This window comes from Protopterus annectens, chromosome 4.part1 (assembly GCF_019279795.1).
Source record: "Protopterus annectens isolate FY-2018-M chromosome 4.part1, PAN1.0, whole genome shotgun sequence".
Taxonomy (NCBI): domain Eukaryota; kingdom Metazoa; phylum Chordata; order Ceratodontiformes; family Protopteridae; genus Protopterus; species Protopterus annectens.
Window position 1 is genome coordinate 460,348,282 of NC_056734.1, and position 16,000 is coordinate 460,364,281.

General features: G+C 37.7%; 1 protein-coding gene across 1 annotated transcript in view; it reads right to left on the minus strand.

Annotated features, from left to right (window-relative positions):
- The window catches only part of LOC122800919 (probable cation-transporting ATPase 13A4), an 846,809-nt gene that overhangs the window by 499,984 nt on the left and 330,825 nt on the right, over positions 1-16,000 (minus strand). The window contains exons 10-11 of the mRNA XM_044070278.1: positions 14,072-14,242; positions 8,516-8,673 (exon numbers count right to left, since the gene is read on the minus strand). Coding sequence (XP_043926213.1) covers positions 8,516-8,673; positions 14,072-14,242 — 329 coding nt within the window. The remainder of the gene's footprint in view (positions 1-8,515; positions 8,674-14,071; positions 14,243-16,000) is intronic.

Here is a 16,000-nt window from a genome sequence, read left to right on the forward strand (position 1 = left end):
TCAATTGTCCTTGATTACCTGCAGGGAAAACTTTGTTTTCACCTGAGGAATATCAGTATAAACACAGCTAGTCTGCACACACTAAAGAGTGATAGATTTATTCAGAGTATTAGTGAAACATCACAAAAATATCAGGTGTGCATAAAAATCTATTTCTAGAGACTAATCTATGAACATAAACCATATCTTTCCAGAATGAGAAGAAATTGTTTGCTTCTTACCTTAATTATTTTTGCTGCATTTTGTTGCACAACTTTGTTTATAAGGTAAAAGGATTTATAAACACACTGATTGAAGTGGACACCTCCCAAACTGTAATATCTGAATAAAATATTAATGTACACAGCAGTTTAACTTTGACTTGGGGATATCAGAAGGCTGCACTTTCTTCAACATCTGATGAAACCGAAGTACTCAACAAGATGCAAATGAATATTGCAACACTGGAAGTGAAGTGTAATGTAAGAATGGTCCTGAATGGTTTCCATACACGACTGACCTGATTGCAAGTAGTAAAACACAACTAATTAAATTTACATTTAACAGTAGGCTTTATCCCAGACAAGTGGTCATTGCAAGATTACCATTTATGAAAGACTGCTGCCGTCCTCTAATGTTTTGTGTTTGTGGAGTTAGTGTATGTGACACAAACACACACACACACACACACACATATATATATATATATATATATATATATATATATATATATATATATATATATATATAGGTTCTATATTAAATAGCCGAAAGATCAAAATTTCGAATGCTCACATGAGCGTAAATTCAGCAACTCGAAATCGCTATTGTGGGGGGGCAGCCCCCCACACCCCCAGCTAAATACATATTCCAACTCCAAGATTGCACTACAGTGAGGAAAGGGCAAATATTCCGATCTTCACTGTACTGCGATCCAAAAAAATAAATATCGAGTTGTTGAATTTCCTCTCATGTGAGCATTCGACATTTTGATCTTTCGTCGACATAAAGTAGACCCTATATATATATATATATATATATATATATATATATATATATATATATATATATATATCTATACATATATATGTCACTGCACTTTGCTGTATGGGTTCCTGTAGATGACTATGTTATGACTCTCCTGTGTTCCAAATTCATGACAGACTGGTCGTAACCTACAGGTACATAGACAATGCAAATCTTGCAATATTGTTGAAGTGACAGCTGGATTCAAACCATTGTATAGAAAGAGTATCAAGGGACAGGTTTTTCAGACAAAGTCAGAAGCTGCTGCATAGTTGGCTCGCTTTGTTTCTGTGCTGTTCTGATCTCTACCCACGATGGCTGCCTGGCCATGTACGTATGGGTTATGGACAGTAATTTGCATGTCAGACTGTCATACAGCTCCCAGAGTGCCAGCGAAATCTCAACAAGATGGATGCATCCTAGTGCAGGCAGCTGTTTCATTTGTCTCAGGCCTTGATGTTGGCTCTGCTGGCAGATACATTGCAAGAAACTGAACGGGCATCAGTGGTGGCTGCGTTTGAACAATGCATCCCTGATGTGGCTTGTAAAACACTTTCAAAAGCTATTACAATATATTGCAAATGTAATATGAGCTGCTTCTGCCAGGTCTGCAGTGGTGTCAAAAAGGAGGTTATGTGCCCTCTGTGATTTGAGAGAGATGAGTTCCATGCATGCAGGCAGCATTTGACTATTGTCACCACATCTCACCTGCTGACATATGCAAAAAGCTGTTGGCAGAATCAGCTGTGGTGGGAAAGATGCCACATATTACCAATTGATTTGATTGTGCCACATTACCCAGATTTTGTATAGTGGTCAGAACCTAAATGGTGATAACCTGAGCTGTATTGTCCACTGCTAATGTCTTAAAGTGTCCTTCCACTGTAGAAGGAAGTAGGGATTAAAGTCCACCATTACATCAGTGGTGACTAGCTCATGTTGTGCCCCCTTTTTCTAAGCCTATGTAACAAGCTGGAGTAATGCCAATATCTGTACCACTTCACCTGTTACAGCCTGCTGGGTGTCCTGCATAATTGTGCAGAGGATAATGGATGTTGTCCAGCAGCTCTGCCACATGCATTCTAACCCTTTGTGTTTAGTTACTTTTGCTTAATTTAGGATATGTTGGTGCCCCATAGAGCACTCCGGCTCCTCTCCATTTGGTATTGATATTGTGATGACTCATCCCTTATGACGGTCTGTGTTTCATATATACATATACAATACTGGTGGGTCTTTCCATTGGTTTCCTTTCCTATATATTAGATGTGACTGCCTATACACAGCTGTTGTGAGCCTTTCTGTAAGGATATCTGACTATAACAATACTCCCTGTCCCATATGGGATAGGATAGTAGTTGGCAGATATTCCTTTCCCTGGGTCTGGCAACTCAATCATCACTTGTAGGACCTGACATAGGTGTGACCTATCCCCAGAGTGAGGCCCACTTCCTGTGACATACTGCTAAATATCCATCCCCATTTTACATCACTTACCTTAATATATGCAATGGATGTGGGTCCATGGTGTCTTCATGGCATGTGTATCACCTCTGTCTTCTTCCTATATGTTTCTGGGGTTCTGCCTTCATCCATCTTGCACCACCTAGTCCTGCCTGCTGCATCTCTTTGGCTTCTGCTGGTATGTGTCTCTGCTCGTGTCATTTTCTAGCACTGTAATTGGATAAGCATGCCCTCTAATGTATCACTGTGGGTGTATTTCTGCTGCTAATCACTGTGGCAAGCTATGTAACATGGGAAAGGCTCTCTTGTACGGCCTACTGTGTGTGTGTGTGTGTGTGTGTGTGTGTGTGTGTGTGTGTGTGTGTGTGTGTCAGCATGCAATGTGCATTTGTGTGTTTGCCTGCTTTCAATAGGTCTGCCAGGAGAGAGTCATCCTGCATACCTCTAAGCCTCTTGCATATCACTTCTGTGTGGCTCTCTTGCAGAACTTATCAGTTAATCAATCTTTCAGTCAATCTGGGGTAGATGTGGTGGGTTGGCAGCCTGTTGTCACATGCTGTGTACATGATGGTAAAATGGCAGGCTTCCCAAACTGCATCTGCCCACATAGGTGTATGCTGGAGTAATGAGGGTACGAGGGACGCTCACACTGCAGGTCTGGATAGGTGCTTGCTCTCATACTACATCGTTTGTTGCCTATAAGGGGGGGGGGTCAGTATGTATTGCTTCTTTACTTATTCACCTTCCCTGTAGCTATCTAGGGAGTGGTGAGTGGGGTTCTGCACTGCAGTGTTGATTGTTGCCTGTTGCAGAGCCACGTTCAGGGTATGAGACAGTATACAGTACTTTTACATCTTGCTGCCTTCTCTGCAACTGTTTCCTTGAGAATTGGGCATTTTCTGTATTGCAGTGGTGTTTGTTGCCCATAGGAGGTATGCTGTAGTTCGGGAGACATCTTATATTATTTCTGCACTTAGATGTGAATGTACCAATGCACACTGTTTACATCTTTTCTATACCTCTGCCTTAATTATGTGTACTTTTCATGCATTCCCAGTAGGCACTGCCAGTCCACAGCCATCCTTTTTGCATCCTACAGCACTTACTTTGCATGACATTCCTAGTGCAGCAATCTCCTGGCATGGTAGTTTCTTTGGATGTAAATGTCTCTTGTTACGCACTGTGCACTGTGGTTACATTGTAGTTATGTGGTTACATTGTAGTTATGTCTCCCTGTTTGTCATTTCATGGGCACTGTTTTTGGCCATTATACTCACATGGATATTCAGTGGTTTTGTTGTTGCATGGTTCACAACTGTATACCTTGCCCACACAATAAGGTGCAAAAATCACCTATGTAAATATGAGTTTAGTGTTATCCCACAATGAAGTTTTACCCCTATCCAAAATATAAACTGAATTACATTTTCACTACTTTCCATTAGCCCTTCACAAATCCAACCTAATAGCAAGGACTTCAGTTTCTTGTCACTTAACTCCATTAACAAACAATTCCCTTTCCATTTGGACTTTTTTCTTTTGGTACAATTTCAGGAATCCAAGTGTTTTAGTATGCTGCAACTATTTTATTGCAGAATGCAATACTCACAAGCAATACAGTCAGTCTCTGCTATGGACAATACATTTACTATTAATTTACACTGCACGGAAAATACAAGAATTTTTTTATTATTATTCTGTTTGACATTGACAAGACTTAAAACAACGAATATAAATTCACCCAGGTTTCTCCTAATTTGAGTGCTGATTGAAACTATGCAGAGTATTTTTAAAATTATCAAGTTGTATCCCCAGTTTCTGTCCCTCTGAAACTCTCACTCTTTCTTGATCTTAGTTTTCAATGTTTAATATACATTTAGTAACAGAGACAAAAAAGGCCTGTTATTAAAAGATTCTCTACTTAAATTTCTAAAAGTAGAGATTATTTTGCAATATTTTATTAGCTCAAACAGACTTTACCTGAATATTTTATATATATATATATATATATATATATATATATATATATATATATATATGAGTTCCCTTGACAAGCTTGAAGTTTCAAAACTTTGAACTGCAAATGGTCGAGACCATGAGATCGAAGTTTTGAAACTTTGAATATTTTGAATGGTGATCGCCGCACAGCTGGAATGGGAAATTTACTATTTTCTTCACTGTAGTGTGATCTCAGAGTTGGTATATTTATTTAGCAAAGGGTGTTGGGGTGCAGGGTAGCTTTCCCCCTGCAAAACATAAACATTTTTTTTTGTTGTTTTTATTTTTTTTTATTACAGTTTTGAAGTTTTAAAACTTTGCTCTTATGTTCTCGACCATTTGCAGTTCAAAGTATATATGTATACACACACACACACACACACACACACACACATATATATATATATATATATATATATATATATATATATATATATGCATATAAATCCTCATATAACGTTACGAGATCCACTAACATCCACTGATATCAGCATTATTATGGTATTTAAGCTAATCCTGCCTTATTAAAACTGACTTCTTGGAGTGATAACCATCTCAAGATTTAACAAATACAAATGCAAAATGATTCTGAATTTTAACACATTGCTTTATTACACATATGAGAGTCAGTGCCAAATAATTGGCCAATAGTGTTGTAATCACATTGTTTTGTTTCACTGTTAGGTATATAACGTTAATGCCTTACAACCTCCAGTTTTTTATTTTTGCCTATTGCCTATATACTAAATGCCTCATTTGAATAATGTATAGCACTTGATTAAGAATCTTCACTAAGTTTCAGTCCTGTCTTTCTAAATGATATTACCATTTACTATAATATAATAGCCAATTAAGATCACCTCACACCAAGTAATAAAGTTAGAAATCATCCCTGCTTTTACTTTGGGATATCAGTAAATTACTACTAATTTTACACTAGAAAAAAATACATGAATGCATCATAAAACATATTCAGTTTCACAAAGATATGAGATATTTAAATACTTCATTCTGACTACAGCCATCTTGAATGGGTTATAACCCCAATAACCCATGGTAGTGCTTGTTCTTGGTCCATAGCAGTTGAGAATTCTGGGATTATCGGGATTAAGTGATTTTCATTGTTTCAGTTTTCAGAGATTAGAGTTTTGTTGTTTTATGTGCTTAATTGTAATTTTCAGCTTTTTAAGGCTTGACTTTGCAATAGTAAACCATCCTAAACATAAATTAATAAATTTATTTATTTTACATTTGTTGACTGGGATTGTCCAAATTACTGCGGTGGTGGTGCTGCGGTAGTGTTGTCGCCTCACAGCAAGATGTTGTGCCATTCGATTCTCAGTTAGAGCATCTTCTGTGTGGAGACATGCGTGAATGGGCGTACTTTCACTGAAGGTTGTGCGTCAGGGCTGGCAAACTTGGCACGTAAAAAATCTCCTGCCAATCATTAGCAGACCAGAGTTCCTCTGTGGTGACCCCTAACCGGGAAAAGCTGAAAGACACAGATTGGGATTGTCCAACTGAACTGGAATAGCCCTTTTTCAGCGGAGGCCTGGGGAGAAAATGGAGTGAATAATCCTGAGCTGAGAGAGGAGAAGGTGGTGTGGTAATTTCAAGCCAGTTTAAATATTTTAATGAGAGACAGTGATGGGATTGAAATGTTTGGTGTGCTGCAAATCTAGCTACTTTCTTATAGGCTGATTCTAATATAGTAAGGAGGGAGGAGTTGAGATTAGTCAGGATTTGAGAGCTATACAATGGACTGGGTAGGAGCTAAGCATGAGAGAGGGTTACTTTTGCTTTATTAGTGAGAAACTTTTTATTTCTATACAGGAGGCCAAGTTTTAGGTGGGTCTTCTGAATACAGTTATTAATATGTAAGTCAGACTTTAGTTGATCATCTATGATGACACCTAAGAGTTTTGTGCTGGATTCTACATCTGTGAGAGTGTTGTTGAGAGACTGAATAGAGAAGGTTTGTGTAAGGTGGTTGCCATTTTTGGGTAAGAAAAGTAGTTTTGTTTTCTTTGGGTCAGAATAAGCAAATTTCTGAGAGCCAGGTTTCTACTGAGTTAAAGGATGCCTGAGTAGTAGAGATGAGTTCAAAGGGGGTATCAGCACTGGAGATGACAGTCAGCATGGAGATGACAATACATGATCCATCAGCACTGGAGATGACAGTCAGCATGGAGATGACAATACATGGCAATATCCCTGCCAGTAATGTGAGTCCTATCCATCAGCACTGGAGATGACAATCAGCATGGAGATGACAATAAATGGCAATATCCCTGCCAGTAGCGTGAGTCCTATCCATTCTATTCAAGATTTTCACATCACAGGAATAATCTTTAATCATATCTTCTTAACTGAGGTGGACTGTGCAGGTGGCTTGCATTACTAGACAGAGGTTGAACTGGATTCCATTTGTTTGTGGAATTATGCAACTACTGTTTGCATTTCTTTGTCTTAGGTAGATAGATTGGCAACATATTGTGGTAGTTAACAGTCATTAACTATCCAGACAAGCTATCAGATTGTTTTATGCCATCTGCCTGCTTAAACACATTTATTTTATAATTTTCTTTCTGTAAGTTAAGGCTATTTGTATACCTATATATCTGAATTGTTTTAGAAAGTGTATTGCATAGTTTTATTTATTTTGAGTAAAGAAGTATTTATTCAAATTTAAATTCTTGTGGCTGGTAATTTATATATTTATTTATATAAGGGCTTGTACATTGTCATGGTGTATCAATAGCTGTTGGATTTTTCTTTTTGAAGAGTTACTGCTAAGGCTACTGCTACCATAAATATATTTACCATCTGGCTTAATTTAAGAGTAAGGAGTAAATGTTTTGGTATGCTAGTGTTGTTTTTCTGACAGTAGCAGGCCTTAAAGACAAGGAAGATGATGTTGGTTCTGGAGAGATATAACACTTTATGAAAAATTGTGTGTGGTGAAGTTTCAATTACTGTTAGTTAATTTGCAGTGGATGGCATTAAGTTCAGTCTGAGTTGGGTAACATCCTTGGGGGTTAGTGATTATTACTGTGATATGTAGATCTACAGTCTAACACTTGTTTGAATGTGGCAGGTATTCACTATAAGCTGAGCTAGCAGTGCATATATCTGGTATGACGTTAAGGCCAGTCATACTACACACAGACAGAGATAGGTGGATGTGGGTAGATAGACAGACAGATGCACACATACATATATACAAAAACGTGAATAAATGTTATCTTTCTAAAACAAAATGGAATTAATCTTTAAACTTTATTAAAACTTATGGGGGAAATAACTATACACACAATCAGGTACAAATGACTTAAAATGGAAGATTACATCCATAATATACTCATAGTAAAAGGTCTGATTTTAATTTCTGTTAAACTGGACACCTATTTACTTGCTTCCTAAAATGTAAGTAGTTAAATATGGCATTTTACTTTTAACCTATGGGCAGTATCTGCTGTATATACTGAAATATTTATAATAGCTGCATCTTTCACTAAAAACAGGTCTGACTGGAAAAATGTGTATATCTTTTCTAGGGATTTATGCATTAAATAAGGTGTTTCCGAGCTACAGAAAGCACAGCCAATGGTAGAACATGGAAAGCACAATGGTTTGATGGGAAGTTCTCAGTCTCACAGCTCCATGGTCTGGCCTTCTGTTCTGATTTTGAGTCACTGTCTATGTGTAATTTGCATATTCTCTCCAGGTAAATTATTTCCTCTACTACAGAAAAGCATAAAGCATGATGGTTGCATGGCTACTCCAAATTGTTTATACATACACAGATACACACAAAATGGTGATATGAATATTGGCTTTAAGGTGATGGTCACTGTTGATGAGACACCACAAACCCATTTACAAAATGGAAAAAAAGGAGTTACATACAGGTTATGAAAATGGTAACTAAACATAGGAATAAAGTCTTATGATGCACTAATTTTTCCACAAGAACTATTGGTGTTGAATCCTACCTCATTTTTATAGTGAGTATATCAAATGAAAATGATGGGGACACAATACTTACACCATTGCTTGCAACTATGCATGCTGCATATATGACTCCAGTGATTCCAACTGCTACAAGACACATGAGGAACCTATAGGCATCTCTGAGGAGTTTAAAACTGGCAGGCTTTGGGTAGAGAATGGATCTTATCATCTCCCCTTTAGCTGTATTAAATCCTGAAATAGACAAATAAATCAGCTGAAGAAAATCTTAAAATATGAAAAAATATATAAAACAATTTTACAAATCTGACATCTTGGCTTGAAGAGGGCATTCAGAATAAATGCTGAATTACCAGAACTGCAGCAGTGAAAAGCATTTTCCCTAACATAAACTATTTACTGTCTCACATGTACTGTTTATTCTTGTTCAGCAAACAGTATCAGCTCAGTCCTCAAAATAAGCATGCCCTGAATTGTAAATGAAATAACTGCATATTATTTAATATCAACTGTTTATGGGTAACATGATTAAGGATTTTTTCACAAGGAAAGAAAAAAAAAAAACAGTCAGCATATAGAGTGCTATTCAGGAGTATTTGGTTCCAAAATAAGACAGTTTTGAAGGCTATTTGAATACAGTTGTAGGTAAATGAGGGTTAGATGTATATCCAGTAAAACTGAAGTATGAACAGCATCTGGGCAATATAGGCTTCATCTGTTACAAAGCTCTATTCTTCTGTGCAAAGCTACTTTGCATAAAATGAGAAGGTAAAATAGTATGCATTTTAATGCATGCCTACAAAAGATGTTACTGCTTTCTAACCATTTTTACAGAGAAAGTGTTTGCCATGATTAGTTCCTTTGTGTATTTTCCATGTCTGTACATTGACAGGTATGCACTGAGTCATCTTAGGTGCTTGTCATCTGACAGCTACCAGTGACGCTACACATTTTAAGACTGTTCTTAAAGCAAGAGGTCTGAAAAATGTAATAGTTCATTCTACAAAGTCCGAGTAGGCAAATGATACTGTTTTTTCATTTATTTATGTTTTTGTACAAATAAAATATTTTTTATCAGCTAAGAAAATATGTGCATTTTAGGTGTTTGTAGTGGAGCATTTAATAATGGCTTAGATTAGCAGAGTTAACAGCATGCTATTGCATGCAGAAAACATAATACATATTTTAATCTGTGTGCAAAAGACACACACTCAACTTCTGTTTTTTCAGTAAAAAAACATTTTCAGAACATGTATATGTTTTGCTGATTGTTTTAATTTATCACTTTGCTAAAAGTTCAAACACAGGTGGTAGACCTGGTGGGGTTGGGTTGTTTTATGAATTTTTTTTTTTTTGCATATCATGCTAATCAAATAGTTATCTAACAACATGACTAGAAACTACAGTAAGCTTAGAGCCATGAGTGTCAAAGAAGGCCAGTGCAGTGAAAAAGTGGAGATTTGTGCAGATGTTATATGGAATGCAAGGTGTTATTGGTGTCTTTTTCTAATGCATGAATAGAAGGTGTTATGGTGTCCTCTTCCAATGCCTGAATAAATCTAATGAATGAAGGGCAAAGTGAGGCCACATTGGATACACGGACTGAATGATATAACTGTAATAAAGTAAAATCTTTAATAAAAAGTTTATGGAAAGTATACAGAGAGGAAATTAAACAATCAACAACTTGAAGCAACTGCAGTAATATGCATTAACGATGGTGCTGAACAAAAGATCGAATAATGAGTCAGTGTGAAAAGTACCATGATAGATGGCCTGAGATTTTCGATTTTTGAGGCCAACTATATGGTCTAGCAGGGGAGTGAGGAGTGGCCTTTGTTAGTTTGTGCTGGCAAGGGGTTTATCTGACATTCTGCTGCATAGAGTGATCCTGGCAGCAGGTAAGTCAGGTAAAATGGAATATGTGTAGGATAAGGTGCAAGCATGAAAACACACACACTCACATTACTTCTTCACATCATAAGTTGAGTAGGCGGTAGAGGGAAATAGAAAGCATCACATAAAAAACACAGACAGTGTGAAAAGAAGAGTTGTACTTGGTGTGATGGATTAGGAGTCTGCCACAGCCAGCGAAAATGAATGAACTATGTGAGCAGTTGGCAGACACCCCCCATGTCTAATGGGAGAGTTTAAAACAATTTTATAACGATCATACTGGATGGATGAATGCAGGTGAAAATCTTAGGAACACTTTTTCACCAGACAAAGTGACAATATAGAATTATGTAAATACTGTTGCAAATGATTCACATTCAATCCATATGCAGAGCATATTATTCAGAAAGCAGTGCAGTGAGCACATAAATGTCTCCTATAACCATTTATTTTATTTTATTTATTTATATTTTTTTGGCTGCAACACTTGACAACATTTAGTTTTCTGTCACATGTCCTAAGGAGGTAACATTTCTGAAGCAGAATTCTTTGTCATAGAAATCTGCAAGAGAAATGTGCTGAGGTCATAAAGGAGACAAAACATATATAGCAATGTGCAAGGATGCCTGCAGGAAAACAAAAGGGAAGAGGCCCAGCAGCACTTTAACCCCTATCTAACTCACGGATCTGTTTTCAATTTAATTTTTTTTACAGCTCTAACTTTCATGAATTCTCTACTATGGGGTACCTCTGCTTCACTCAAGTATGTGATACATCAACCTGTACTAAAATTTATGTTTTATTCTCTGCTACAATCTATGTAAAAATGTATGTTTCGATTTTTGTATTTCTTCCATGCTATGTAACATATGCCTTAAGTTATGTTTCAGTTTTGTATTTCACTGTATTTGGCATGCTATGTAACAACTTATGTCTCATCTTTGTTTCCATCATGTTACCAGCCACTTATTGCTTATTTTTTATCTTAAATGTATGTTCATAATTGTTTTTAATGTACTGGAGTTTTTCTCCTCTGGTTTCCACTAAAAATGGGCTTTTGGGTTAGTTGGACCAACCCGGATAACAAATGTCAAATAAATAAATAAATGAATAAATGAATGAATGAATAAACAACCATTTCTTTGACCACTTCTTATTTCACTATGTAAGTCAGCAGCTGAACTACCTGAATCTGTCACATTTCTCAGCTTTGATGATTTATGCATAGTAGCATAATTTTTGTCAACAAAGTTTGCCTTCCACATCCTATACTTACTGACTTTCCTCATGATGTCAGGCCTATTTAAGAGTTCATACCTTATTAAATGGTAGAACAAAGTCTATGCAAATATTCAGTAGTGCTAACAATAGGTAGTCTAGTATATGAGCACCTTCTATTGTGCAATAGGAAATAGTGTTTCTGTTTTGATCTTCTTCTATGATTTTTCATACTCCGGGTTCAAGAGGACTGGATCTCTCTCAAGATTACTGACCGTTGGTACAGGTAGCACATTTGAGAGTATTTGTGTACTGCACAGATCTGCACAGAAATCTACAACTTCTTTGGTTCTTCTTTAGCCTTGTCAATGGTCCTTTCCACCAAGTCATTTGTTCCCAAATGGACCAGTATATATGGACATCCTCTTCCTTTAAAGACCAGGTCGATCACTTACATTAACATCCTCTTGTGTGCCCTGCTCCAACAAAATAATATCACTAGTAAATTAATTCCTTATCAAGGACACACCGATCCCTCTAGCCAAAATTTACCTGTCTTATGTTCATTGTCACTTCTTCAACACCTGGTCATCTGTTCAAACAAGCTTGCCATCCTTCTGGCGATGTCACCCCATGTCACCCTTCTGTTCCTTCTCTCAACAGAATCAACGAAAGGAGAAAATATTGCTCAAAATAACACTAATAAAACAAAAGGAGCAATAGGGTAGTGGTTTCCACTGATATAAAGTTTTAATATAACACAACCACGTTGCCAGCACCAATACCACCCTTCTCTCTACAGCTCAGCTTTACATTGCCAAATCTGCCCCTTCCACTGCTCCTTGCTTATATTACCCCAGAATCCCTCCCACCTGTTCTACAGTTCATTTCTCTTCTTTATCTACGCTGCCTTGCCCACTACTTATGCATTTGCTCTGTCTTGCTTGTCCTCTCCATCTTACCTACTGATTACGCCTCCCTTTGTCTAGCACCCCACCTACATGTTGTCATGTCTTGCTCATCTCAAACCATTCTCATGTTTTCCTTACCCTCATTACCCATGTTTTACCTCTTTCCCTGCTGGTGACCCTACCAGCTAGTATTACTGAATCCCTGCTCTCCCAGTGAGCCCAATAAACCACCCTCTCTTAGTCTTTGACAGTTCATTGGACCTTTCCCCTCTTTCAATGTATCTCCCCTACTGGTTGCATACTAACCCACATCTTCATTTCCCCCAGCCAGCACTGTCATGCACTACAACATCCCATGGGCTCTCCGCATGCCTTAGTCATATTGTTCTGCTTGGTCATTCAGTATGATATCCCTCATGCCTTTAACAATGAATGAACTTTCCATCATTTCTTCTAACCAACTCGTGTCCTTAACACAAAAGTCATATCACATATTTTGGAACTGAAACTATTGAACCATTTCCTCATTATTTTACCAGTTTTGCTATTTTGTTTTTCAGTTTGCCTGTTTTCTAGAGCACCTGCATTATAAGAGGGGTTAGTGTTATACAAAAAAAAAAATGCCATGCATCCACAGTATCAAAGCAGCAATGTGCACATTAAAGATTTCAGCTTACTTCAAACCAACATAAACCAGATGGTTGGATAGGTTTATCATCCATCACCTCCCTCTACTATGGAAATGGATTTCCTTATAGGCCAAGCAATGTGACGCCCCACCTTCTTTCAAACATAGCTTGGATAACTAGATGGGTACCCTTAAATTTACTTTGGGACTTACAGGCCTTGTCTTCCTTGAAAGGAGTGGTTGAGCATACAAGTAATTATTGGTAAGATACACGTGGCCACTGGTCAATTTGCCTTGTATATCGTATGATCCTTAAGAAAAATGAACCCAGGATTGGACCTAACTCTCTTCTCCTGGCTAATTCATTTTTTTATGCCAAGCAGAATGAACAAATATGGTAGTCTTTTACTTGCAATTTGATCAAATTCTAATGGTCTCTTTTTACCAAATGATAGCCTATGGCTAAGGTTTTCTGCAAATAATTGAATCAAAGGTATTCAATAACCCAAGCAGACATCCTGGTTACTAGGGTTGGGTTCAGTATTTGCTAGTAGTTTGGATATGTCATCCTTCTCTGTCTTAAAGGTAGACACTGAGCTGCACTCAGTATGATCTGTCCCTGGCATTTCATAGAAGAAAGACAATGGCAAGGACAGGGACCAGACACAAGGAGAGACAGACAGAGAGACTAAGAGGTAGGCACAACACATCAGCTGCAGTCTAGTCACACACTTTAATAAACATAATTTCACTTTCCATCTTCTGTGACAGAGTTCTTGCATACTTTGATACCAAAGTTAATATTTTCAAAGCAAAAAGGGAAAAGCATCACTTCCTATCCATATCACATAAAAAAGATGAAAGAACAAAGTGCATATCAAAGCAGCATGCATTACCTGCACTGGAGAATAAACATCTGTGTGGTTAACTTTTATATGGCTACATTTAAAATGTCCACTAGCAAACTAAAATGGAGCACCTGTTCGCATAACAACTGCTTTAACCGGGCAATGTCCTGATGGTCTAGTCTGTATGACTTGAGTCCCACAGAACAAAACATGTCTCCTGTAATCTTCTTTGCTGTAAGCCATCCAAGGCATGCTGTCATCTGTGTTAGGCAAAGGCATTTTAGTTACTGGGACACTTTCACCTGCAATGAGAACAAATGATGGAATACATCATTACTGAAATTACCACCAATATCTTCATGTCACTGCCGTATGACTCTGGCTTTTTATCCTGCAATGACAATATAAATCTAAGCAACCTAATTTATTAATGAACCTGAAATAGCAATAAAACAAAGGATGTCTAACAAGGCAGCAACGCTAAACCTACTGAAACACACCAAATCGTTACAATGAAAATAACAAAATGCCATAGTCAAACAACCACCGTGGTTACTGACCCGTTTATACAGTCCTAAATCTCTAAGGAAATGTTGTGAATCCTTCAGTACAGCTGGCACTAACCCAAGTAAGCCCTTTAGGTTGCTCTCAACATACATAGATGCTAGTTCTGTTGTCCAGCCATCTCTAGCTACAATGGTGCGCATCGGTGGATCAGTACAACCTTTGTGAACCTTGGGTAAACATTTAAAAATAGGGATGAGAGGATGCATAACATTCAAATAATTAAAAAGCTCTTCAGTTATTAAGCAACCCTCCTTCGCTGCACATGGAATAAGCCTTACTCTAGTTTCTATATTTTCCATTTGCGTAATTGCAATAGATTCATATGCATCCTCATTGTCTAAAGGAGCTTTAATTTTCTGGGAGTAATATGCCCTGTCCATGAGCACTATCCCTCTCCCCTTATCTGTTGGTCTTATAACAAGTTTGGGGTCATCTTAAAAGTTCTGCAAGAACATATAAATGGCTGATTTCAGTTCCCCAACATACTAACACGCAATCTGATGTTGTCAGTCTTCACTCAATCCTTGACAGTGGCCTCGGTTCCGAGTCTTGGAACCGACTCAGCCGTTTATTCCAGCTTGCGCCTTCCAAACTCTTGAACCAGGCACTACTCGTAATGCTCCTCTAAAATTACCTCAGATCTCATTTGCTGCTTCCTAGGTCAGATGCGTTTGTCCTTCTCTTGAGCCTTGGCTGATTCTAATGTAAGTTTATTAAGACTCTTATCTCACTATATTTTTTGCTTAATTTTCTCCTTCAATCTTCTTTCTGTCTACCTGCTCCTCTTGTAGCTTCATGTGAGTGTGTTTTCTCCTCTTCTTTCTACCATTGGTAGTTTCTTTAAGTACCATGGCTGGTACATTCCTGTCCTTTATTACCTTTATTAGGTATTCTTAAATTACTATTGATGATATTTTCCTTTTCTATCCCCTTTAATTGTTAAAAAAAATCTTCATCACTTTATCTCTTTCCTATGTGTGTGTGTGTGTGTGTGTGTGTGTGTGTGTGTGTGTGTGTGTGTGTGTGTGTGTGTGTGTGTGTGTGTGTATGTGTGTGTGTGTGTGTGTGTGTGTGTGTGTGTGTGTGTGTGTGTGTGTGTGTGTGTGTGTGTGTGTGTGTGTGTGTGTGTGTGTGTGTGTGTGTGTGTGTGTGTGTGTGTGTGTGTGTGTGTGTGTGTGTGTGTGTGTGTGTGTGTGTGTGTGTGTGTGTGTGTGTGTGTGTGTGTGTGTGTGTGTGTGTGTGTGTGTGTGTGTGTGTGTGTTGCGACTCTTTTTCATTATGGCTGAAAAACAACTCTCTCCTGTCAAATCTTCAAAAGGCACCTCTGGTTTCAAAATATGCCAGAACTGCCAGGGTAAGGTGCCCAATTCTGATGGGCACACATTATGTGTATATTGTCTGGATAAACTACACCTTCAGGAAAATTGCTCAGTCTGTCATGGATTCTCTACCCATTCCCTTACTGAGTGGAAAAATAAACTTGTACTGAAGGG